This window comes from Etheostoma spectabile, chromosome 24, assembly GCF_008692095.1.
Source record: "Etheostoma spectabile isolate EspeVRDwgs_2016 chromosome 24, UIUC_Espe_1.0, whole genome shotgun sequence".
Taxonomy (NCBI): Eukaryota; Metazoa; Chordata; class Actinopteri; order Perciformes; family Percidae; genus Etheostoma; species Etheostoma spectabile.
Window position 1 is genome coordinate 1,674,780 of NC_045756.1, and position 21,933 is coordinate 1,696,712.

The 21,933-nt window shown below is 42.2% G+C and overlaps 2 protein-coding genes and 2 long non-coding RNA genes across 9 annotated transcripts in view; 2 read left to right on the plus strand and 2 right to left on the minus strand.

Annotated features, from left to right (window-relative positions):
* Nucleotides 1-4,464, plus strand: part of LOC116673906 (uncharacterized) — a 15,036-nt gene extending 10,572 nt beyond the window's left edge. The window contains exons 3-4 of the long non-coding RNA XR_004327914.1: nucleotides 3,549-3,554; nucleotides 4,395-4,464. This is a non-coding gene — a long non-coding RNA (uncharacterized LOC116673906). The remainder of the gene's footprint in view (nucleotides 1-3,548; nucleotides 3,555-4,394) is intronic.
* Nucleotides 4,465-4,485: 21 nt separating this feature from the next.
* Nucleotides 4,486-5,745, minus strand: LOC116673904 (uncharacterized). Its single transcript, XR_004327913.1, has 2 exons — nucleotides 5,516-5,745; nucleotides 4,486-4,551 (listed from the first exon to the last, which is right to left on the minus strand). It is a non-coding gene; the product is annotated as an uncharacterized LOC116673904 (long non-coding RNA).
* On the plus strand, nucleotides 5,461-8,361 carry hemk2 (HemK methyltransferase 2, ETF1 glutamine and histone H4 lysine). 5 transcript variants are annotated; one of them, XM_032506266.1, is made up of 7 exons: nucleotides 5,461-5,706; nucleotides 6,306-6,392; nucleotides 6,510-6,600; nucleotides 6,694-6,777; nucleotides 6,853-6,994; nucleotides 7,390-7,401; nucleotides 7,432-8,361. In XM_032506266.1, the coding sequence occupies exons 1-7, from the start codon at nucleotides 5,570-5,572 to the stop codon at nucleotides 7,494-7,496; spliced, it is 618 nt and encodes a 205-aa protein (XP_032362157.1). In that variant the 5' UTR covers nucleotides 5,461-5,569; the 3' UTR covers nucleotides 7,497-8,361. The 5 variants fall into 5 exon arrangements, with proteins under 5 accessions (XP_032362157.1, XP_032362153.1, XP_032362154.1 ...); XM_032506262.1 differs by having other exon boundaries at nucleotides 6,853-7,045; nucleotides 7,355-7,401; nucleotides 7,432-7,732; XM_032506263.1 differs by having other exon boundaries at nucleotides 6,853-7,045; nucleotides 7,355-8,361.
* Nucleotides 7,879-21,225, minus strand: gart (phosphoribosylglycinamide formyltransferase). 2 transcript variants are annotated; one of them, XM_032506254.1, is made up of 23 exons: nucleotides 21,096-21,225; nucleotides 20,804-20,886; nucleotides 18,832-18,981; nucleotides 17,815-17,910; nucleotides 17,199-17,373; nucleotides 16,370-16,481; nucleotides 15,749-15,817; nucleotides 15,510-15,635; nucleotides 14,920-15,007; nucleotides 14,350-14,435; nucleotides 14,099-14,267; nucleotides 13,342-13,573; nucleotides 13,019-13,113; nucleotides 12,586-12,695; nucleotides 11,901-12,099; nucleotides 11,164-11,415; nucleotides 10,536-10,688; nucleotides 10,027-10,230; nucleotides 9,743-9,904; nucleotides 9,397-9,527; nucleotides 8,860-9,001; nucleotides 8,634-8,749; nucleotides 7,879-8,317 (listed from the first exon to the last, which is right to left on the minus strand). In XM_032506254.1, exons 3-23 carry the CDS (start codon nucleotides 18,974-18,976, stop codon nucleotides 8,120-8,122), a joined length of 3,060 nt encoding a protein of 1,019 aa, XP_032362145.1. In that variant the 5' UTR covers nucleotides 18,977-18,981; nucleotides 20,804-20,886; nucleotides 21,096-21,225; the 3' UTR covers nucleotides 7,879-8,119. The 2 variants fall into 2 exon arrangements, with proteins under 2 accessions (XP_032362145.1, XP_032362146.1); XM_032506255.1 differs by having other exon boundaries at nucleotides 20,804-20,883; nucleotides 21,096-21,198.
* Between the last annotated feature and the right edge of the window lie 708 nt (nucleotides 21,226-21,933).

Consider the following 21,933-nt stretch of genomic DNA (forward strand, 5'->3'; position numbering starts at 1 on the left):
GGTGTGCCAGTGACTGGTGTTGACATGGTCCGTGGGAGCTGGACTTCCGCAGGTTTGTCTTTGCCATTGTGGTTCATGAACATTTCCACTTTCCAGTCTAACGCAAACTATAACTATACTATAACTGTACTGAGTGGTTATTGTTGTATGATTTGTACTTTGTGCTTTTACCTGTCTCATAGCTCAGACATGCAGCCTCAATGGATGCCATGTGGGAAGAAGAGGAAGCTCTAGACCAGCTGGAGAGCATGGTCTCTGTGTGGAGCTCTGAGGTAGGACATGCTGTCTCTCACCATTAACAGCTGCAGTGGGTGGGGGGTGGGGGGGTTGGGGTTGAGTTGAGTTTCATTTGAAAGGGTCGGTCCCAGTCCACAGTAAGGATTAATAATTGTCTCTGGAGGACCTGAGACACTGTCTCCTGGTTGTTGTTTTAGGTCGGTGGTTAAGTGTTGGTGTGGTCTAATTCCTGCTTGTGGTGGAGATATCTCCAGGTGCCCAACTGTTACCTGTGTGTGTGTTAGACCCAGGTTGTGTTGTTTCTCTAGAAGTGTAATAAGACTATGTAGTGCTAGAGCAGAGTGTTTTGAGTAGAATGTTTCAGAGAATTTGTGCTGAAGCTGGATGGTCTGTTAGCTCATGACGACGATGGCAGTGGTAGTTTTAGAGTTGTAAGTCAGCTGTCAGAGAAAACGTGTTTGTGGTAGCTCGGGGGTGTATGCTGTGTTGTCATAAATCTCCAAACGTTCACTGGTTCCTTCTCCACTCAGATGGTTTTGAATTTGACATTTTGTAGCAAAACACTGAAAATGCTGCAGCCAAGGGTGAAGCAGAATGAAGTTCTCTACCCTCGCTTAATATTGTTCTCCTCCGTCCTCAGCTTCATGCATTCCTCAACACACACATTGCATTATTTCAATTGGTAAGTGCCACACAATCTTTTCTTAAGGTTAACAAATTCTTTCAAACCATACAACTTTGCTGGTCATGTCCAGAACAGAAATGTTTGGAATTGACCGGTGCAGATGACATCGTTTGTGTGGGTTGGTCATCAAAAAATGAAATACAACAAGACATTAATACAAACGCACACTTTCAAGCACGTGTGTGTTTGTAAGTGCTGTCGCCCACCATCGTTATGCCAGAGTTACAGTTAAGTTGCATAGCTGTTTGACCTCTGCCCAGAATACCAATAAACTCTCTTCCTCTTGTTTTCTCCCCAGATGAGTTTTTGGACCACAACTGAAAGTTCCCTCACTCAGTCATGCCTTCTTCATACTGACTCACTGTAAACTCATAGTATTGTATGTCATGTTTTTGTGCATAAATACGGTGATTTTTTTAAATCACTTTTTTTGACATACCATACTGTAGTATGTCAAAAAAGCAATAAAAAATCCATGGTATTGTATGTAGAAAAAAAAAATCATAGTATGTCAAAAAAGTGTTAAAACCCTCATAACATATGTTGAAATACAATAAAAAGCCTAGATATATGTTCTAAAAAAGACATAGTAAGTAAGTAATGTATTTATTATTATTTGTTTTAGTCAAACAAACAATGTAAAAGTCATACAAAATGTCTAATTGTGGGTACACAGTTAAACTGCATTCCATAAAAGTGTATGTACATTTTTTGGGTGTAAAACCTTTACATAAATGTGTGTCTACATGATTGAACTCATGACTTTCACTACACACTGAGCTATCTCCTCCAAAAATAAAAAGCCTTTTCTGTATTTGGTGCTGGGAATTGGTTGGTGGTGCAGAGTGTGGTGATAATAATCCCGACCAAGCACGTAGGTTCAAGTCCTGCTCGCTGCCATGTATGGGCAAACACCTAATAGGCGTACATAGAATGGTGCACTAAGATAAGAGACTGACTCAACAACTGAGGGGGAAGGATCAAATCAGCAAGATAAGGTGAAGGTTAAAGTCTCAAAAGGTTGAGAGTTCAATCACTCTGAGGTATTATCCATTTTCAAAATGTAAAACTGGAAAGGAAAAGCCAAGTACTCTAACGTAGTATGATCCAATAGATCAGAGAGCTCAGTGTGATAGACGCAGGGACAGACGGTCACGGGTTCAATCCTCCTACAGACTATTTATTTAGTGTGTGTGAACAATAAATAATAAACAAAAAGATGAAATGTCACTTTAGCGATATCTCACTGAGGTAAACTGCTAACAACAATCTGAAGTTGCAATCCTCCATTTGTCTTGACAGCTTTTCACTTCTCTCTCTGAAATGTGAACAGTAAATACAACTTCCAACCGGTACAGAGTATCAGATATATAGCTCAGTGTGGTAAAATTCTGGTTAGAGACCCAGTGGTCATGAGTTCACAACTCATGATGGGTAGACATTATGATGAGGTGAAACCAAAGTGCCCCACGTGGGAGGTGTGATTAGTGTCCTGGGGGGCGGGATTAGTGTCATGGGAAAGTCCCTTCCAAAGCCCAACTGCCTGAGTATCTGAAAAATACTTAGTACAGGTGATTAGTCAAGTACTTAACCCTAATATTGGGACAGGGACCTCGGTCTCTTGGGTAAAAGCCCTGAGTTGTACTTATGACACTTAGAGAATAAAATTATTGTACCAGTTAGCAAAAGGTAGGGTATACCCCCATACCCCCTTCGGGGCGGCATGGGGGAAGAATCTTGCCAACCACACCGCCCCGAAGGGGCGGCATGTGGTTTGGCCAACTTCTTACCCACTGCCTTGGGGCGGCATGTGGGTTGCCTACTTCAACAACACATACTCTACCGATGTGAACCTGCTCCCCGGGTGAAGGGCAGCAGCACATTCGACTCCGCCGCCACCTCAGCCGCCACCTCCTGCAGTTACAGCGCGTATTTAACATTGACTATTTGGGGGGGGGTTAAGGAAAGAAAGAATTTTCTGTGAAATTTTGACTATGAGGGTGAATGAACCCATGACCTAAGAGTCCTCTAACCAGCGTTCCATAACACTGAGCTATCTGGTCTGATACTCTGAAGAGGTTGAAGCAGTTATGTTCACATTTCAGAGGAGAGAAGTTGAAAACCATCAAGCCAAATGTGGGAATTGAGCCTTTACTCCAGATTGTTAAATCAGCAGCGTACTAAATTGCCTGTCAGGGTGATTGAACCCACGACTGTGCGTCCTCTAACCAGTGTTCTATCACACTGAGCTATCTCATCTGACTCTGGCACTTGGTTGTGGAGGATTTGAGTTCTTCATGCTGGGTGTTAGACCTTAGATGTAGTACATCCAACAGTATTGAACCAATAACCGTCAGAACAGGTCATGGGGTATTTATCATGCTCATGTCTTTTTCGTAATTTCACAAAAGGGGTTGGCTAGGTGGTCGGATGGTGTCACGGAAACGTTCCTTTAGGATTTTCATCGCAAGCTTTTCCTAAACCACGAAGAAATGAGGTGGGGAGGGGGGTGAGTCGATAACTCGTCAGACTTTCACTCAGGAAACCAGGGTCTTGCCCCCATGTCACAAATGCAGTAAGTTCAAGACCTGCTCGCTGCCAGCGTATGTGCAAACACTTAGAACAGGAAGAGGTTAAGAAGGTGATCGGTAGAGAGATTAGGAGTTAGATGACAGAGTAGAGTAGAGATTAGAGTAGAGAAACTCAGAAGAGTAGAGACTAGAGAATGGGGAACTTAGACAAAAGTCAAAACTAGACACAAAAAATGTCAACTTTTATCAACTTTTATGGCATGTACATTAGAGAGTACATAATAACTACTTCCACTATACTAAACATGACATACAATACTCTGCCCTCTGCACTCATCTGGGGAGAAAGGAGAGTGTATTGGATTATTCTGGTTCAGTAAATTTCTTTTACTTTAGATACTTCCTGAATATTTAGCAGCATGGAAAACATCTAAAAACAGTCAAAAAAAAGTGTGAAGAAAATTATGCATTGACTATTATAACTATTAGTTATTGTAATTTAATAAAATATAATAAAATAATGGATGTAGGCCATCTTCTGCAAATCAGCATATTACTTTTGACACTTTAAGAAGTGTTTAAGTCTATCTAACATATTTAATGCATGCCTCTTGCATCTAAGTTTCTTACTTTTTTCCCACAATCGTAATAATTATCCACAATTCAAGTACATTGTTTGAGTAAAAACAAAAATATTTCTTTTTTTTCTTCTTTATCAGTTAGACTGGTTAAATGAATATACTTTTTTTTTTCAAAGCCAATCTATTCAATCAATTCAATTCATTTATTTGACTCTCTCAACACACAACGGTCTATTTGCAGAAACACAAACAAAACCGATATAAAGCGTCATGTTCCTTCTGACAGCCATGCGTAGTTTCCCCCTAGCATCATTCCGGTGAATGTGATCTAGCATCTACCCTGGCTCCCCGGTCTGGCAGGAAGAGGAGGATGGAGCCATGTAAAGGGGAGGCCTGGTCCGGACTCCCACAAGCCCCGGCGTCCTAGGACTCATCCGGCCCCTTTTTTTTTTATTGACAAAGATGTAGATAAAGTGAAAAAAACTCCACAGTTGTGGTCCGGAAACTGTGCACTCGCCTGGGGAGAAACAAGAAAAGAATGACAGTTTATTGGATAATTCTGTTTCAATAAATTTGTGTCCATTCATTTTTCTTAGGGAGGAATAAACGGCACCGAGACACACGGTAAACCCTGACTGGATCGTCTTACTTTACAGTTTGTGTTTGGGTCGGCACTCCAGATACCAGAATGCACAAGCACAGAACATTTGAGTTTTCCATGACTCCCATGTTCCCTCACTGTTTATTTATCATTTAAAAAAAAAAAAATTAGTTAGTAGAGGAACATATTGGGTGTTTTCAGTTAAACTTCGGTTGTGTCCAATACATTTTTCTGATTGTACATACACTGCACATAAAATTTCCAATGCAGGACCTTCATTTGTACCTGAGATATTCTATAGTGTGGTAATATATCTTAAAGATCTGAATAGTTCCGCCGCTGGTTTTAGTCTTTATTTCACTATGGAGCCAATTATCTGTAACTTATATTAATCAAGCCATCTTTTAGTCAACAGCAGCTGATGTGTTTTTGTTTTATTTTACACAAACAATGCAAAATCCATCCGTGTCCGAGTAGTTAAAAACAAAATATCTAAAATGAAACAATAAGAAATCAAAGAAATACATTTTTTAATAATACAAATTAACAGCATATCAAATTTATAGAAATGGTCTTCAATTAAAATTATAGTATATTCAAAAAAATCAATTTGTACAGTCTGCCTTTATAAGAGTATTTAGTTTTGTTTGAGGAGACTTCATTTAAAGACTAGAAAAATAAACGAGGTGATACGGTAGCCTACGTCATCGTGACGTAGGGTTGTGTACACGGAAGTGGATTGTGATTGTGCTGGCTAGCTACATAGCTTCCATTTACGGCATTTACGTAGCATGTTAGCGGCACTCAGCGTTTAAACAGCAACACCGGGCAAAAGTCTGACGTTACCGACAACACACAACTCGTTACGTCACTTACTGACCGGTAAGACAGGGGCACGTGCGGGCGGTTAGCGAGGCTGCTAACTGAAGACTACATGTCTGCAAGTTACCCCACACCAGTTTACTCCCATGCAGGGAGAGGAGACTTCCGAGATGTCTACGAGCCGGCGGAGGACTCTTTCTTACTGATTGACGCCCTGGAGAAAGACGCGGACAGGCTGCAGCTGATGAGGTCAGAACAGCTCACGTGGTGATTACGTCACATCTTTCCTTTAGTTCACCTGAACATCCCTTGGGGATGTTTAACCCTCACGTTGTCCTCGGGTCAAATGGACCCTTTTTCCTATATCAGTGTTCTTTTTAACTATCCAGAATAACATGATTGATTCCACCCAACGCTCTTTGCCAGGTACAAATCTCTACTTTCATTAAATTTGGGGTCTTATTCAATTTTATAGCAATTGAAAAAAAAATTGAAGTGTTTTTGAAATAGTATTGAGTAAAAGTTGACATATTCCAGTCTGTGACTATCCATCAACATCCATTCCATTAATTTTACTCTAAATAATTCCTAAATAATTTCTGCTTTTCTAACTCAAACGTTAGGTATAATTTCCTATAAATGAAGTTTATTGACCATAAATTCCAAAAATAACTGTAAAACTAAAGTTAATAAGTTAGTGTTACGTAGTGTTAAATGTCAAAAAAAGTGACAAACATGGAAAAAAGGGGCAAAAACGTGAGAAAAAGTTAGAAACATTGATTAAAAAGCATCAACAAAAGTGTTGATTTTCAGACAACACAAGGGTTAACTGTGCTCTGCTGTTGTAGCCCCTGTGTGTGTCTGGAGGTGGGCAGTGGCTCAGGAGTGGTCTCAGCTTTTCTGGCATCAGTGGTTGGACCTTCAGCTCTATATCTGTGAGTGTTAAAGACAAAAACGTCAGTTCTTATGGCCAGCCAACGGGCCACAAATGGACTTACTTGTAAATGCATGGGAGGAAAAAATCTTAAACAGAAGCTGCATTTCTCTCTCAGGTGCACAGATGTGAATCCTGCAGCAGCCCAGTGCACGGCAAAGACAGCTTCCTGTAACGGTGTTTCACTGCAGCCTGTCAACGCATCACTGGTGAGACCTTTACATTCCCATTTCAGGTATTCAAATGCTTCGAGTGTAAGGTTGTGATAGGTTGTTTTCCTTTTCATCTTTTCTTTTTTTTAGGCAGAGTGTCTACTGCCCCGCTTAAGTGGAAAGGTGGATGTCCTTCTCTTCAACCCTCCCTATGTGGTCACACCTTCAGAAGAGGTGGTGAGGCTTTGTACAGCACCATCTTTACTTCAGAGATGAGGAGCACGTGATCAATGTGTGCTTTTCTCTCAGGTGGGCAGCAGGGGTATAGAGGCTGCCTGGGCCGGCGGGAAGCGAGGGAGAGAGGTGACCGACAGGTTTCTGCCTGTGGTAGCACAGCTGCTCTCCAGTAAAGGGTTATTCTACCTCATTACTATAGCGGACAACGAGCCAGGTGAGTTTACTAAAGCCTCGGAAATGATTTTCAGTGCAGAGAACATTCTGGTGTGGCAGTAGCTCAGTTGGAAGGGAGTTGGGTTGGGAACTGGAGGGTTGCTGGTTCAAGTCCTCATATGGACCAAAGTATGGTGGTTGACTGGTAACTGGAGAGGTGCCAGTTCTCCTCTTGGGCACTGCCAAGGTGCTCTTGGGTAAGGCACCAAACCCCTGACTATGGGCAGCCCCCCCTCCCCCACTGACATCTCTCCATTTAGTGCATGTATAGGTGCTGAGCGTGTGTGTGTAATTCAGGCCTGCGTGTAATAGAGTGTAAATTTTAATTTCCCCTTGTGGGATTAATAAAGTATACAATATTATAACAAGTATAGTATGTTTTCCTTTTCTCACCAGAGGAGATTATCCGTTTACTGGGCAAATGTGGTTTGAGGGGAGAGTCATGCTTGTCAACCAGAGCTGGAAATGAGAGGCTGTCCGTCCTGCGCTTCCATAGGAGCTAACAAACATGGACCTGGCGTTTCTAAACCTGCTGAAAGCATTTTCTAATAACCGGACACTATCGTCTGCAAGGACAAATTCACTGCAGAGGAAAACTGAAACAATCCTCAGAAGTGGGGTGAAGAACTTTCTAAATAAAGCTCTGCAGAACAAAAACTTTTCTTTGCAAGACATAGGTGAAAGGACTAAGGTGCTTCTGATGTACTGCTAACGTATGTAAATAAAACAAATGCCACACACGAGAATTTGTTTTCTTGCATTCACCAAGGCAGGTTTAATAATGAAATGACAGATTCAGCTACACAGACACTCAAACATTCATTATACTAACATATACTCCATCTGGACATCATAACATATAGGACCACCGTGACTTTATTTATTAGGTCAATTCCAGTGCATTTAATATTTTGTTAAAAGGTACAACTGGAATGTAATTTTGTTTCAAGCATCATCATACTCTATACACATCCTATGATGAAATCTACTAACTCAACTGACGTGACTGAATATTTAGATTTAGGTGTTGCTTTGTTAGTACGTCTTTTGTATTATAAATCCAGTTTTTAACAGAAGTAAACCGTGGTTAATGGCTGGCGGTTAAGCCAAGCTGGTCGTGTGTTCTCTAACTCTGGGAACTGGACGTCCACATGATGTGTCCGTCCTCTCCGAGCCTGACGGCGCCGCTGGCCACCAGCTCCAGAGCGGCGGGGAAGGCTCGGTGCTCTGCCTCCCTGATTCTGTCCGACAGACTCTCCTCGGTGTCGCTGCCCAGCACGGGCACTGCCTCCTGCGCCACGATGGCTCCTGCGTCCACCTCTTCCTAAAACACAGACGAACAAAACAAGGGCTGTGTGACTTGTTCAGTTCAGAGGAAAAAGGGTTAGGTTTAGGTAAGAGGACAATACATACACCTGGACTCACATGAATAGGTGGACACTTAACTAATAATTTATGGTAAATATCTTTTTATAGCCAAAGGTTTTTATTGTTATTATTACTGTCTTTTTCTGTACTGTATTTTTCTTGCAAAAACTGATGCTGGAAGTTTCAATTTCCTTGCGGGAGTCATCCCAAAAGGATTAATAAAGAAAAGTCTAAGTTTGATGTCTGGTGTTTCCACTGTATGCCATACTTACTGCTACAAAATGGACGGTGCAGCCAGCGACCCGTACCCCAGCCTGTAGAGCCTGCTTCTGGGCGTTCACCCCCTTGAACGAGGGCAGCAGGGATGGATGGATGTTCAGCAGCTTTCCTGTCCCAGCAACAGACAAACACCCAATGTAAAAACACCTTCCTGTGACCCACCGCATCATCTCATGCAAATGTAAGAAATTTTGTTCAAACGGCTTTTTTTCTCCACACCGTTCCATTTCTTGACGAAAGTTCCCGAGAGGATCCTCATGAATCCAGCCAGACACACCAGCTCCACCCCAAATTCTCCCAGGACGCGATCGATGGTGCCATCGAACTCTGCTCGGCTCCCGTACAGTTTGTGGTCCACCACCTAAGTTGAGGTCCACACACACACACACACTTTTTCAATGCTTGTGGTTCTCAGTGTTTATTTACTTCAATGAAAATGCTTGTGGTGTGTATTCTTTGGTTCACTGAAATCACATGAGCTGGGTCCTCCACTTTTACCATCTATAAATATGTTTAATATTGGACAAGTTTTGAGTTTTAAAAGATGCAGAACTCGTCATGCAGCTTGACAACTGCAATTTCCTGCCAACAGGTGTTACTCTAAAGGCACTAATCCGGTTGGAACTACAAACTTTTAGAATTACCAGGGAAAAGATAATATTGCTTTGCTTTATCATTACTCCACACTAGTTCGGTTTGTTGGATTTGTTTGTGCAAATGTTCTTTGTGGACAAAAAAAACTCTCATTATGTTTACCCGTGTCTGGATGCCAGCCAGCGATGCTCTCTTCAGGCCCTGGACTCCAGGTCTGTTGGAGATGACCACCACGATCTCTGCAGAGCTGGACGGACGCTTGGCCTGCTCTATCAGGGCCTGCAGGTTGGTGCCTGAGACAAACATACCCCAGGAGTTTTTAAACAGGTCCTAAGGAAGTAAGTGGTTACTGTAGAGAAATGAGAGCCGTATAACTCTTCTCTTTATACTCAACAAGAAAGCCAACATGCATCCTTTCTAAAATGTTGAACTAATCCTTTAATTGTCTTGCGAGGTGCTCTAATTAAACTCTCATTCTTGGATCAATAAAAAAAAAAAAAAAAACCACCTGTGCCAGAGATAAGAACAGCCACTCTGGTCCTTTTGCGGGGTATGGTGATGTTGCCATGGCAACCACCGTTGTGCTCAACACCCATCTCACCACCGCTGGAAGCCGGCCCCACATTCAGCAGGCTGTGTTTCAGGTTGCGGACCACCACAGGATCTGACCCTGCGTGAAAAAAATAAAAAATGTTTAATAATTATTTCCATTCTATGAATATTGCCTTTCCTTTGCAGTTGTAATTTTAAAAACACTACTTGAAGCTGTGCTGTATTACACTACTGTCTCACCCTGCTGCTTGTGGGCCAGTGAACCCACGATCCAGGCCTCTTCATGTGCTTGGAGCTGGTGTAGGACCCTCTGAGCATCCAGGGGGGCCACCACCAGCACTGCCCCCAGGCCGCAGTTGAAGGTGCGGGTCATCTCCTCCTCGCTCAGACCCCCCTCCTTTTGGAGCCAGGAAAACACTGGGGGGATGCTCCATCGAGAGGCATCTGAGTCATGTATAAATGCCAAGAGGAAATATTAATGAGGAAAGGCTGCAGCCTTAAATAACTACAAAGTGACCTCTAGGTTGTCAAGAGGGGGGGAATGAACACAGAGTGGAGGGGAACTGTGCTATAAATGTTTTTACATTCTTTTTTCATTTTTTCCCCCTTCTGCTTCACACAAGGTTATCATAAAAAGGTAATGGATTTCCAAAATGCTAATGCAGCTTCTTCCAAAAAGGTACACCACCTTTCCAGATTGCTGACGTCTTACATGCTTCATATGAAGTGTCCACGAGGTTTCATCTCACCTAAATCGACTGCCAGTTCCCGGGGCAGCACCCGAGGGATGTTCTCCAGAAGCCCACCCCCTGTGATGTGAGCGTAGGCTTTGACAGCGCCGCTGCGAAGGATTGGCAGCAGCAGACGACTGTAGATCTTTGTTGGCGTCAGCAAAACCTCGCCTGGAAGCAGAGTTACCGTCAGATAGTAGGCATCAAAAGGTTAAAGTTACACCTGAATTGTTTAGTAATGCAGCCAAACAAATGACCTTTATAATCCATTAAACAAACACTTGCTCTGTAAAATGCCAACAAATTGTGAAAAATGCCTAAATGTCACAATGTCCTAAAGTCCAAGATGATGTCCATGTCAACAACCATTTGGGGAAGGGTTACAAAAGGTTAAAGGATTATTCTTTACCACCAAATTTCATGGCTAGATTATTTATCAGCAAAAACAGAGACGTTCTGGCAAAGGGAGGGAAAATCCGTTGGCCATGGTTAATTGAAAGTGTGGTGTTAACATTGCACCAATAACATAAAACTGCTACAGCGGCTACCACTTGTTTGGGAAAGTCTAAATGTGGTACCACACACACACACACATTTGAATGAAGGGCACACTCGGGTCCACCTTGTGGTTTAAAATGTGACTTACCAACAGTCTGTCCTGACTTCCCAAAAGGAGACGGGGAGCTGTAGCTCAGGTTGGCCCGCTCCAGGACTTTGCGGACGAGGCTGAAGCCGTTGCTGTGGACCCCAGAGGAAGCCAGTCCGATCAGCAAGTCCCCCTCGGCGATGTCCCCGAGCCTGGGCAGCAGGGCCCCACGCTCCACTGCTCCAACACAGAACCCGGCCAGGTCGTACTCTCCTGGAGCGTAGACGCCCGGCATTTCTGCCGTCTCGCCACCTGGACATGGACATGAAAAAAAAAGATGGTTGGGGGAGTCAAGGCCCAGTCCACTCAGCTCTACCTTTTTGAACCACTGTTGGTAACATAGGACCTCTTTTAGATCATCAGCACACCAAAATATGACTATTTATCTCACATACATCATCACACAACGTCTGGGAACCTGTTCCAAATTAGTGGGTTTTCACTGAAACCACGTACTGCGCACTGTCAGACTGGCTGGCAAAGTCTCCCCAGACTTACCCATGTGTTGCATGGGGAGTACCAACTACAGGCTGGTATAGCTATAGGGTCCCAGATTGCAAAAATTGTCCAAATTGTCCCTTGTCAATATCTTTGCTCAAAAAAATTAGTTTCCCCCCATATATTTATGACAATTCTTGCAGGGCTGGGCTCCCATCAAATGAATTCTTTTTTTATTTTAATCATGCCTAACATGTTTGTAATGTTTGTTTGTTTTATGCTGTTTTTGTGTGTCTCACCGAGCAGAGCGCAGCCCGCCATCTCGCAGGCCTTAGCGACGCCGCCGACCACAGAGGCAGCAATGTCCACATCCAAGCTGCCGCAGGAGAAGTAGTCGAGGAAGAAGAGCGGCTCGGCGCCTTGAGCCAGCACGTCGTTCACACACATGGCCACCAGGTCCTGGCCCAGGCCGCCATGCTGGCTGCACGCCTGGGCAATCTGAGGATACATTTCTTTTGTAATTTTGCTAAATGCTTTACCAACAAAATAAAACTGCAACAGTGAAGAGTTTCATCCAACTGATTTTTAACTGGAGATTTGGAAAAAAAAGTTTTGGCACCTTCATCACACTGGATCTTTCACACTTTCAATTAATAACATTCAAATTTCTGTTCAGGGGTTTCAAGAAGTCTTTGAATGTGTGTACAGATAAGAATATCTCCACTGTTGCTATATTCTGAGCAAAATTTGGATCCGATTTTGATTGGTCATTTCTTGGCCAATTTGGCATCTGCCAAAGCCTAATAGGAATGAGTCAAAGTTTTTAGTACTTTCATTTTGTCCAAGAATCTACAATCGGGGCCACATATTTGCAGTAACAACAAATGACAAAATATGACTTGTGGCAAACAGTGGCCATAAAGGTTGATTGATAGGTCTGCCATATTCCCTTTCAAAATTGGCATGAAGGAACTGAAGTCGCACCTTGAGTTTGGTCCCCACTCCGTCTGTCCCAGATACCAGGATCGGGTCGACAAAACCTGCAGCCTTCAGGTCAAAGAGCCCAGCAAAGCCTCCCAGTTCTGCATTACACCCTGGGAATAAAAAGCCATTACAGCGATGGTTACGGGTTCATCCATTCTTTCTAGATTTGACTGAGTTTGTACAAGAGCTGCTGAATTTATCTCTGCAAACACACCATCAAAATGACAGAAATTACACCGTAATTATTTGGTAAAAAGTACTAAAAATACAATTTTGTTTCTTAATGACAAAACGGTTTCAGTCAGCTGCTTGAAACAAGCAAAAGAGCTATTCTTTCTGAGCACAGAGACACAAGCATCTGATCATTATTTAGATGTACTACAAAATACTTTCTTGCCCAGTCTTTAGTTTTTGGACATAAAAATGAAGTTACCAGCACGGGACGTTGCCTTGGCCAGAGGCTTGATCATGTCCACCAGCTTGTTACCGGCAGCGATGTCCACTCCGCTGTCCTTATAGGTCAGCCCTCTGTCACAGACACAGTGAAACATAACCCACTCAGGTGAGGAGATGTTATTCCATCTTAAAGCTAGGTTCGGGTTATGTGGAAATTAAAAAAAATACTAGGACGCAGGAACTTCCATGGAGAAGTTTATTAATCATAAACTAAAAAAACTACAATGTTCTGTAAAAACACAAAACAATAAATGGAATGTTGGAGAGCATGTGTGTCGCCTGTACGGCTATCACACACACCTGTGTAGGTTCAGGTGGGCGATGGCCCGGTGGCCGATGTCGCGGCGGTACACGGCACCCGGGAATCCTATGGCCGCCACGCCCTGGTTGGCCGCCTGCAGAGCAGTCTCCAGGGACGGCCCGACTGCGGTGACGGTCAGGACCCGCCCGCCGCTGGAGACCACGCCTCCCCCCTTCAGCGCAGTGCCAGCATGGAAGACCTGCAGCCCCGAGTCCTGAACCTGGGACAAGCCTGAGGATTAACACAGGTGTTACTCGGGTGTTATTAGCGAGTTCTGGATAACAGCAGATAAATAGAAATACACAAAATATAAAAAAAATAAAAATGTATAAGGATTAACTCCAGACCTTTAATAAAGACACTGTGTGTAAAATTTTATATGATAACAACTTTCACAAATGTTTCATATAGTAATAACTTGAATATATTTTACATTTCAGGTTGCACAAAAACATCTAAATACATAAATTTGTGCTCTGAGAAAACATAATTACCGTTTCATTTATTTTTGATTTTTAATATATATATATTTTTTTAAACACACAAACAGTTACCGTTTTATTTAACTGTTTTTAAAGATTGCTTCTCCCAGACAAAAAACTAAAACCACTGGAGAGAAAAATACCACTTGGCACACAGAAATGTTGCTAATGGGTGCAAACTGGAGTTTCAGCATGGCAGATTGAATAAAATGATGTGAGAATTTCCTCCTGTGTCGGTCCTACCAAAACCGCTGTTGTGCAGTGCCATGCGTACCTGTGATCTCTACTCCTTTCTTGTAGGAGCCGGGGTACCCGGCGCTGGCCATAACCACAGTGACTGCAGAGCTGTCCTGGTGCCACACGGGGGCGGTGGAGACCAGTTTGCCGTTCAAGGTGTTCAAGATGACTTCATACAGGTCGCTCTTTAGGAGTGGCAGCAGCACCTGAAAGAGTTGGCAGTACATATCTGAAGTCTATTTTATGAGAAAATCCAGTGATAGGTGCCTTGAGTCTAAGAAAACCAACCTGGCACTCAGGGTCTCCAAAGCGACAGTTGAACTCGAGGACCTTTGGCCCCTGCTTGGTCAGCATCAGCCCAGCATACAGCACACCTGGACAACAAGAACAACATATTTGAGATAAGACACAGGCTGTGTTTCAATAATCTGAAACCAGAAACTCATTGCAAACATAAGAACACAGAATACAGGGGAACCTTTTGGACTGGACTATCTGAACCGGCGGCACGCTCCTTTCAAACAACCCACAAGAAGAGCATGCTCAGACTGGCTAACAGCACCTCTTCTGACTCCATCAATGTTTTACGTTATGAATACCAACTTTAGAGTTGCTTCATTTAGATATAACTCTTTTATACATCAGTCTGTTCTTTTGCTAAACTAAAATTAGTGAGCTGCCAATTAAGATCTGGATCCGAGGACATTATGAAACATTTCTTTGCCATGGCTGTTGATATGTCTTCATCTTTACACTAAATGTGTAACTGTTGTCCAACTCAAAATTAATTTCAGTGTAAACTGCCAATAAAGATCCTATCGTACTGTACTCGTGTATAGACAGAACAAGAGCACTTGCCTACATAAGGGGTTCCCTCCTCCTTCATCCCGTCCACCGTCTTTTGAAGGACCGTCTCTCTGATCTGCTGCAGCAGCTGCTGGCTCACCTGCACACAGCCGAGAGACAGCATGAGCAGCGTTAAAGACGGCTGCACAATATACTTTTTTTTTTTACATTTCTTTAAATAAATCGCAATATCAACCGTCTATGTGCTAGAGGCTAGATCGCAAAAGACGCTCCGAGATGTTTGGTGTTAGTTGAAAGAAACTGTCAGCAGAAAACTGCACATTAACAAGTAACTGTCATTCTTTTTTTATAGCGGTGCCTTTAATAATTCATTCGATGCTCCATTTGTTCAATTAAAGAATGTTGGAAGTGATTTCCTTTTATTTGTTTTAAATTCAACATGCAATTTGTTGTATTTTAGAATACTGAAAGCAGCAAAAATGCAGAACTGAGTACATTTTAATATCAGTTTATTGCAAGTAATCTCGTTAACATGATATATAACAACGTTATTGCATATTGCATATTTTCCTCATATTGTGCAGTCTTACTTACTAAAATGAGCCCAGTATTGAGCAAAAATAAGGAAAGGACATGTGTACCTGAGGGGTGGGGCAGTAGGCCCCCATGCCACCGGTGTTGGGCCCCAGGTCCCCGTCCTGCAGCCGTTTGTGATCCTGTGCTGGAGGCATCGGAGACACCGACGAGCCATCGGTGAAGCACAGACACTACCAAAAACGAGAGGGACAAGGATTAACATCATGTCAGTTTCCCTCATTCATTCCTGAAGGTAAAGTTAGCAGGATTCTGTTACGGATGTGACTAAAAGTCCCAAACTCACAGACACCTCCTCTCCCTCTAGCAGCTCTTCAACCACCACGGTCTCCCCTGCCGTTCCAAAGGCTCGGTCCTGCAATGCACAGAGTCAAAGACAAAGGATTACCTTTGAACAACAGGAAAATGGAAGAACAATCCTCAAAAGAGCTATATATATAAATAAAAAAAATTAAAAAAAAAAAAAGAGAGAGAGAGAGAGAGAGAGAGCGAGAGAGAGAGAGAGAGCGAAAATGGCATATACTAGGTTTTAGGAGGCTACAGAGAAAGAGCTTTACACAAACAAGGTTTACTTTAAATTAAAATAAATAAAAAAAATGTATTATGCAGAAACTCCAGCCAACAAAAGAAGGAATCCACTGACTGGCTAGGGTTACAAAACATTTTGAGCCCAGAATCATACTGGCAAACACTCTCTACAGAATCCCCCCCCCCGGTTTAGTTTCAGTGGGACTGATCAGGGCCAGATTCAATGTGCGACAGATTGATGAAGTTAGGCTTTACTACAGTCGTTCTACAGAAAGTACTTAACTAAATACTGGAGGAAATTCTCTTATCCTTGCACTCCTTTCTAACATAACTGCCGAGGATGAACGGCCATACAGATATGTATTTAATAGTTTCACACCTGCATGATGTCCATCACAGCCTGACAAGCCTCGTCCTGGTCTGGAGCCACAATGACCCCCTTCCCTGCTGCCAGCCCGCTGGCCTTCACCACCAGCGCTGGGAAGTCGGCCCTGGAGACCCCAAAACAAGGAAATAAAATCAGTAGGACAAAAATCAACATATTTTCACAGAAAACACATCTGGAACAGATGCTACATCGCTGATATGTAAAATGTGTGTGTGTGTGTGTGGCTCATTTAACATTTGCAGTGCATTGTGTGGGAATGTGTTTGGAATCCATATGGATGAAGGCTGTCAAAAGATGGCAGCTGTTCTGCCCAACCAACCATTTCGCTGAGTAGAAAGGATTCTTTTTCTGTCGGTACAAGTTGCTCTCACGCTTTTTATGGTGGGTTGTTTTTGAGGGTACTCTCATATGAAAAGCAATCATCACATCTTAGATCATTAACTCATGAAACCATCTGAGAGACAAAACTCCACTAGAGATATCATTTTCTGTTACGGTACAAATGTTGTGTGTTTAATGGCTCTGAAAACAAAACTCTACAACTTTGCTGCTGGAAATCCAAACTGATTTAAGAAATGTGTTATCGTTCTACCCAAAACAGTGGGAACCATGCAGATAGCACTTTCCTCCCTCTGCTAATTACTTAATTCATTAACTAGCTGGACAATGCCAAGGGAGGAGGACATCTCTCTTTAGATCCTTCACTGTTCCTGCATGCCATTCTTTATACTACCAAATATTTGTTGGGACTGCACAAGTAATTATGCATAATAGTGCACAAATACACTCCTCCAAAGATACAAATGTCTATTCTACTGACGTGCGGATGTATCTGCAGGCCTCCTGGGGGTCAGTGAAAGAGCCATAACGGGCTGTGGGAATGCCGTGGCGCTCCATGAAGGCCTTGGAAAAGCTTTTGCTGGCCTCCAACTGAGCGGCTTTGGCAGATGGGCCAAAACAGGGCACTCCGGCCGCCGTCAGGTCATCGACCATACCTGGAAGAGACGGTACAGTTAAAAGGGAAAAGAGATGGTCGGAGAAAGGGACCATAGTTAATATCAGGGATCTTCAACAGGGGGTCTGGGAACAGGAATCCAACATATTAGCAAACATACATCCCCCCCTACTTAATGGCCCATAGGTAAGGGAGTCCCAATGTGAATCCTAAGGATTCACTGTGCCATATGTACAGTATGTTAAACTTTAAAACATAATTTATAAAATCATGCCCAAACTTTGTAGACTATTTGAATAGATTAGTATTCTATGCAAAAAAAAAAAAAATGTATAAAAGGCTTTAGGCCACCCTAAAAGTTATTTTAAGCAAAGTTTAATATGCAATTTTATTTTTGCAATGTATGTAGTAGGGGGTCCCTGCTCGTTCTCTCCTTAATGGGTCCTTTGCTTAAAACACATGGAAGATGGAGCTCAGTTACCTGCTGCCAGAGGGACTTCAGGTCCGACCACCACCAGCCCCACATGATGATCCTTACAGAACTGAGCCAAGATGGCGTGGTTACTGACCGACACCTCTGCACCCAGAGAGAGAGAGATCAATTACATTCATCAGCTGTCTGATGCTATAAATCAACATAGCAATATACATCCTATCAAGCTAATTGTGTCATTAATTCAATAAGGGCATTAATTAGCAAGTTTCTCTTCACCTTGCACAAGGGTGCTATATTTATAAAAACACGTTTATGGATGATACTAAATATAAGATCCAACCATCTTCTTTATATTTTATAGGGGGAGCCTGGGGTGTATTGTTTGTTACTTTCAGTTTTTATGCAAGAAAGCCAATAAGCATGTTTCTTAAATTGTCAAACTATTCATGCAAGTCATTTCTCTAGGCAAAAGCATGCCATTCACCAGGTAAAGCTCCTTGAATCCGCATAGTTATTGGATTTCTTTGTTTATCAGTTAAACATCTCTGGGTTTGAGACTGGTGGTCAGACTAAACCAGACATTTCACCACGTTAACCTGGGACATTCCATGGACCACAGTTAGTTCATCACCCGAGAAAACAAAGGACAAATTAATTCAGAATTAAAGTAATTGTGTGGCCGGGTAAGCTCAGTTGGTGGAGGGATGCACGTGTATAGAGATTTGCTCCTCGACGCAGCGGCCGCGGGGTCAATTCCGACCTGCAGCCCTATGCTGCAGATCATTCCCCCCCCCTCTCTCTCTCCTGCTCCATGTCTTCATCTGCCTGAGAAAATAAAAAAGCCTAAAAATGCCCCCCCAAAAAAAATCTATAAACAAAAAATTATAGATTTAATTTAATAATTGTTGCAGCCGGAAGGTATTCCTTTCTTGTACCTACTGCATTTTATAAAACAGACATGCATTGGGCTTCAATGTTTCTCAGCCCTGAGTTTAGTTTTGGTCAGATTCCATTTTTGAAAAGGAGTAAACTGGACTAACGAGCTTCTGCGTTTGCATTTACCAGAGTTGCTGATCTTCCCACAGCTGGCCGTGCCTGCGTTCCCCGGGGCCACCAGGACCTGCTGAATCTGCGGCGACTGGGCTAGCTTCCAGGCGAGCGCATGCTCCCGTCCACCACTGCCGACCACCAGCACCTTCTCTGCCATGGCACCTGAGCGACGGGGATGTAAGAGACAGAGGCAGTTGGGCTTAAACTGAAACCATTCACACATTCACCAGCTAGTAGGGCTGGGTACCAGATTCTTTACTTTTTACTCACCGACCAAATGTCCTCCTTAGTAAAGTGTATTGAAAAAAAGCCTCATCATTCAACACCAAATTTGAATAACTAAGGAGCAAATGGTTTGTGCCGTAATGTGTGAGGTTGTAATGTTTTTTGTTAAAACAGACTTTATGGAATAGGTATTGAAAAAAAGCATTGTTCAGGAACCGGTATTGAAAACGTTTTTAATGAAACCCAGCACTACCAGCCAGGGCTTCTCATTTGGCTCCAACTGTTTGTAAAGTATCTATTTAATTTGCATGCAAAGATTGACCTATAACGAAAGGACTTCCCTAAGCTGTGAGGAAGCGTTGACCTTTTGTGAGGCCTAGGGTCTTCCATTATCTTGTAATGCCACACTAACCCGGATCCAATCAACTAGAAAAAAAACACAGGTCTACAATTAAACGGCATGGTCAAATCACCAGCAACTGCAAACTGGGGCTCATTTGCATGTAAAAAAACAAGGCCATTATCAGGTTGATATACAGCGAAATATACGCCTTAGCCTCCGTTTGGCAGTGCAGTTTCTCTCTCTCTCTCTCTCTCTCTCCCTCTCTCTCCAGAGTTTCATTTACCAAACGCAATGACTATATTACATTTTTGTTCCTGAAGCAAACCAATGTTCAGTTAAGCAAGCATTTATTTTATTATTTGCACATGTAAAGGATATAATATGCCGATTTTAGAATTATTCAGGAGGCATGCACATACCTTATCTTAATTACTTATGAATGTCTCAACCATCTAAAGTGGGATTTTGAATTTCAACTGTATGTGAGAGATTTTACAATGACTAGGACAACTGGTCTTATCTCAAGTAAAACATGATATGCATCGTCACACAATGTAAATTCACTGGTTTTGGGGCTAATGTGTTAAACTACCATAACATAAAAATGATTCACTTTCACCCTCAAATGTAATTTAAAATATAGCAGTTCCAAGGGCTGCAACGGTTCAAGATGTCATATAGGAATAGGCAAAAAGACACTTTAACTCAAATGAACCAAGGTCAGAGGACAAACCACCCAATCTGCAGTGACCTGAGGGTTGTGTGATTGCATTGTTTACTATAGTAAAGAGCCGGATGGGCAGATACCTTGTCTGTAATCTGCATTGAACACTATTGGAAGCAGATACAGTACAAAGGGGTGAGTGTTGCACAGTGGGTGCACATGTTCCACAATTAGTCAAACCTCTGGCTCTGATTGAAATCACTCCACTCATGTGACTCACGTAAAGGAGCAAATCCAATCCAACAATGCATGCTTAAAGACAAAATAACCAATATGGAGGTAATTTAGGATCTTTTCATACTGATATTACACTTCAACACACTTGTTAACAACATAACTAAAATCAGAGCATCAAGTAAGAATCCCTTTATCGCAGTTGACTTAGGTAAAAATATGCCAACTAAGGTAATACAGGCTTTTCACGTTCAGTATCATATTCATATGCCTGCACATACATGTACATGTGTGCACTTTTTCTGCACTTGAATTTGATGGATGTTGTTGTCTAAATCCTGAAGCAATCTGTTCTTAAAAAATAACTATTAACTAACATCAGTGGGTTTTCGGTATGAGCTAGTGAAGCATGAGCACGATGCATTTATGCTGCTTTTGCATACAAATATTAACAGTAATGAATTTAGCACATAAACAAGTGGTGAAAGGAAAATCTAGCATGCTGTTTTGACACTCACCTGTGTGTTAGTGTGTGTGAGAGAAGCAGCAAGTAGCGGGAGCCCAGTTCAGGACAGCAGTCTCAGTATCTGCTCTCAGCCTGCTGACCGTGGAGGGAAAGCATGTCATCACACACACACACACACACACACACACACAAGCAAACACACACACACAAAGCACGTGGATCCAATAACACCACGATGCCGCGCTAAACACTAACAAACGCTACGCAAAGTTAGCATAACGTGCTAAATAGAATAAAAACCTGCAAAGTCATCGTTGTTTCCAGTGTCGTTTACGTACGCTTACCTTTACCCGCTGCCCAAGCTACCTTTCTTTAACAAGTTTGGGGTTTTTTCAACTTCCTCGGGGTGTAACTGTCGAGTGCATCATGGGAAGTGTAGTTAATAAGCAACGGCGTGCAAAGTTCCCCAAAAAGGCCTACGTCTCTGCGCCATGGATTTCAAAATAAAAGCATCTGATGTTTACGCCATCCTCTGAGACAAAATGTTTGTTTTTTTCATAATAAACTTAATTAATTTACAACAGCAACAAAGGAACCACTGGAATCCTTGACATTCTCTGCCTTTGAGGCAAAGTTTGTCTGCTACCAGTTTGATTGTGCAATAAGACAATAATAAAAGCCACAGATTTTGATCATTTTGAGGATATTTGTCCTTTGTACTGCAGTGATGGAGAATAACTGCATGCATGTACTAACGTACTCTACTATTTTGATGTACTTTATCCTGTACTGTAACTCCACTATATTCTTGAGTAAAATATTACACTTTAGACTCCACTTCATGTATTTTTGCTGTCATTAGTTACTTTGCAGATTAAATGCGAAACTTAACATGCCATCAAAAAATATGACTAGTTAAACCACACAAGTAGTTAGTAGTCACACCGGAATACATTATTGATCATTAAATAAAAATACACAAACAATATAATTGTATAATAAAATAAGTACTTTATTTTAAAGTATATTTTGCGATAATACTACCAAGATAGCAATATTACTTTTTAATACTACTCAATTATTTGCTACTTTTACTTAAATATAGCTCCTAAATACTTAACCCTTCATATAACCCTATCTTTTATTACAATTAAAATTAGTTTTTGCAGGTTGATTCACAAC

Coding starts and splice junctions, on each gene's coding strand:
- hemk2 (XM_032506262.1), top strand. CDS start 5,570: ATGTCTGCAAGTTACCCCACACCAGTTTACTCCCATGCAGGGAGAGGA. Junction 6,393..6,509: donor GGACCTTCAGCTCTATATCT/GTGAGTGTTAAA, acceptor TTTCTCTCTCAG/GTGCACAGATGTGAATCCTG. Junction 7,046..7,354: donor CAGTGCAGAGAACATTCTGG/TGTGGCAGTAGC, acceptor GTATACAATATT/ATAACAAGTATAGTATGTTT.
- gart (XM_032506254.1), bottom strand. CDS start 18,976: ATGGCAGAGAAGGTGCTGGTGGTCGGCAGTGGTGGACGGGAGCATGCG. Junction 15,008..15,509: donor CCTACTGCCCCACCCCTCAG/GTACACATGTCC, acceptor GGCTGTGTGCAG/GTGAGCCAGCAGCTGCTGCA. Junction 13,574..14,098: donor GAAAGGAGTAGAGATCACAG/GTACGCATGGCA, acceptor GTTAATCCTCAG/GCTTGTCCCAGGTTCAGGAC.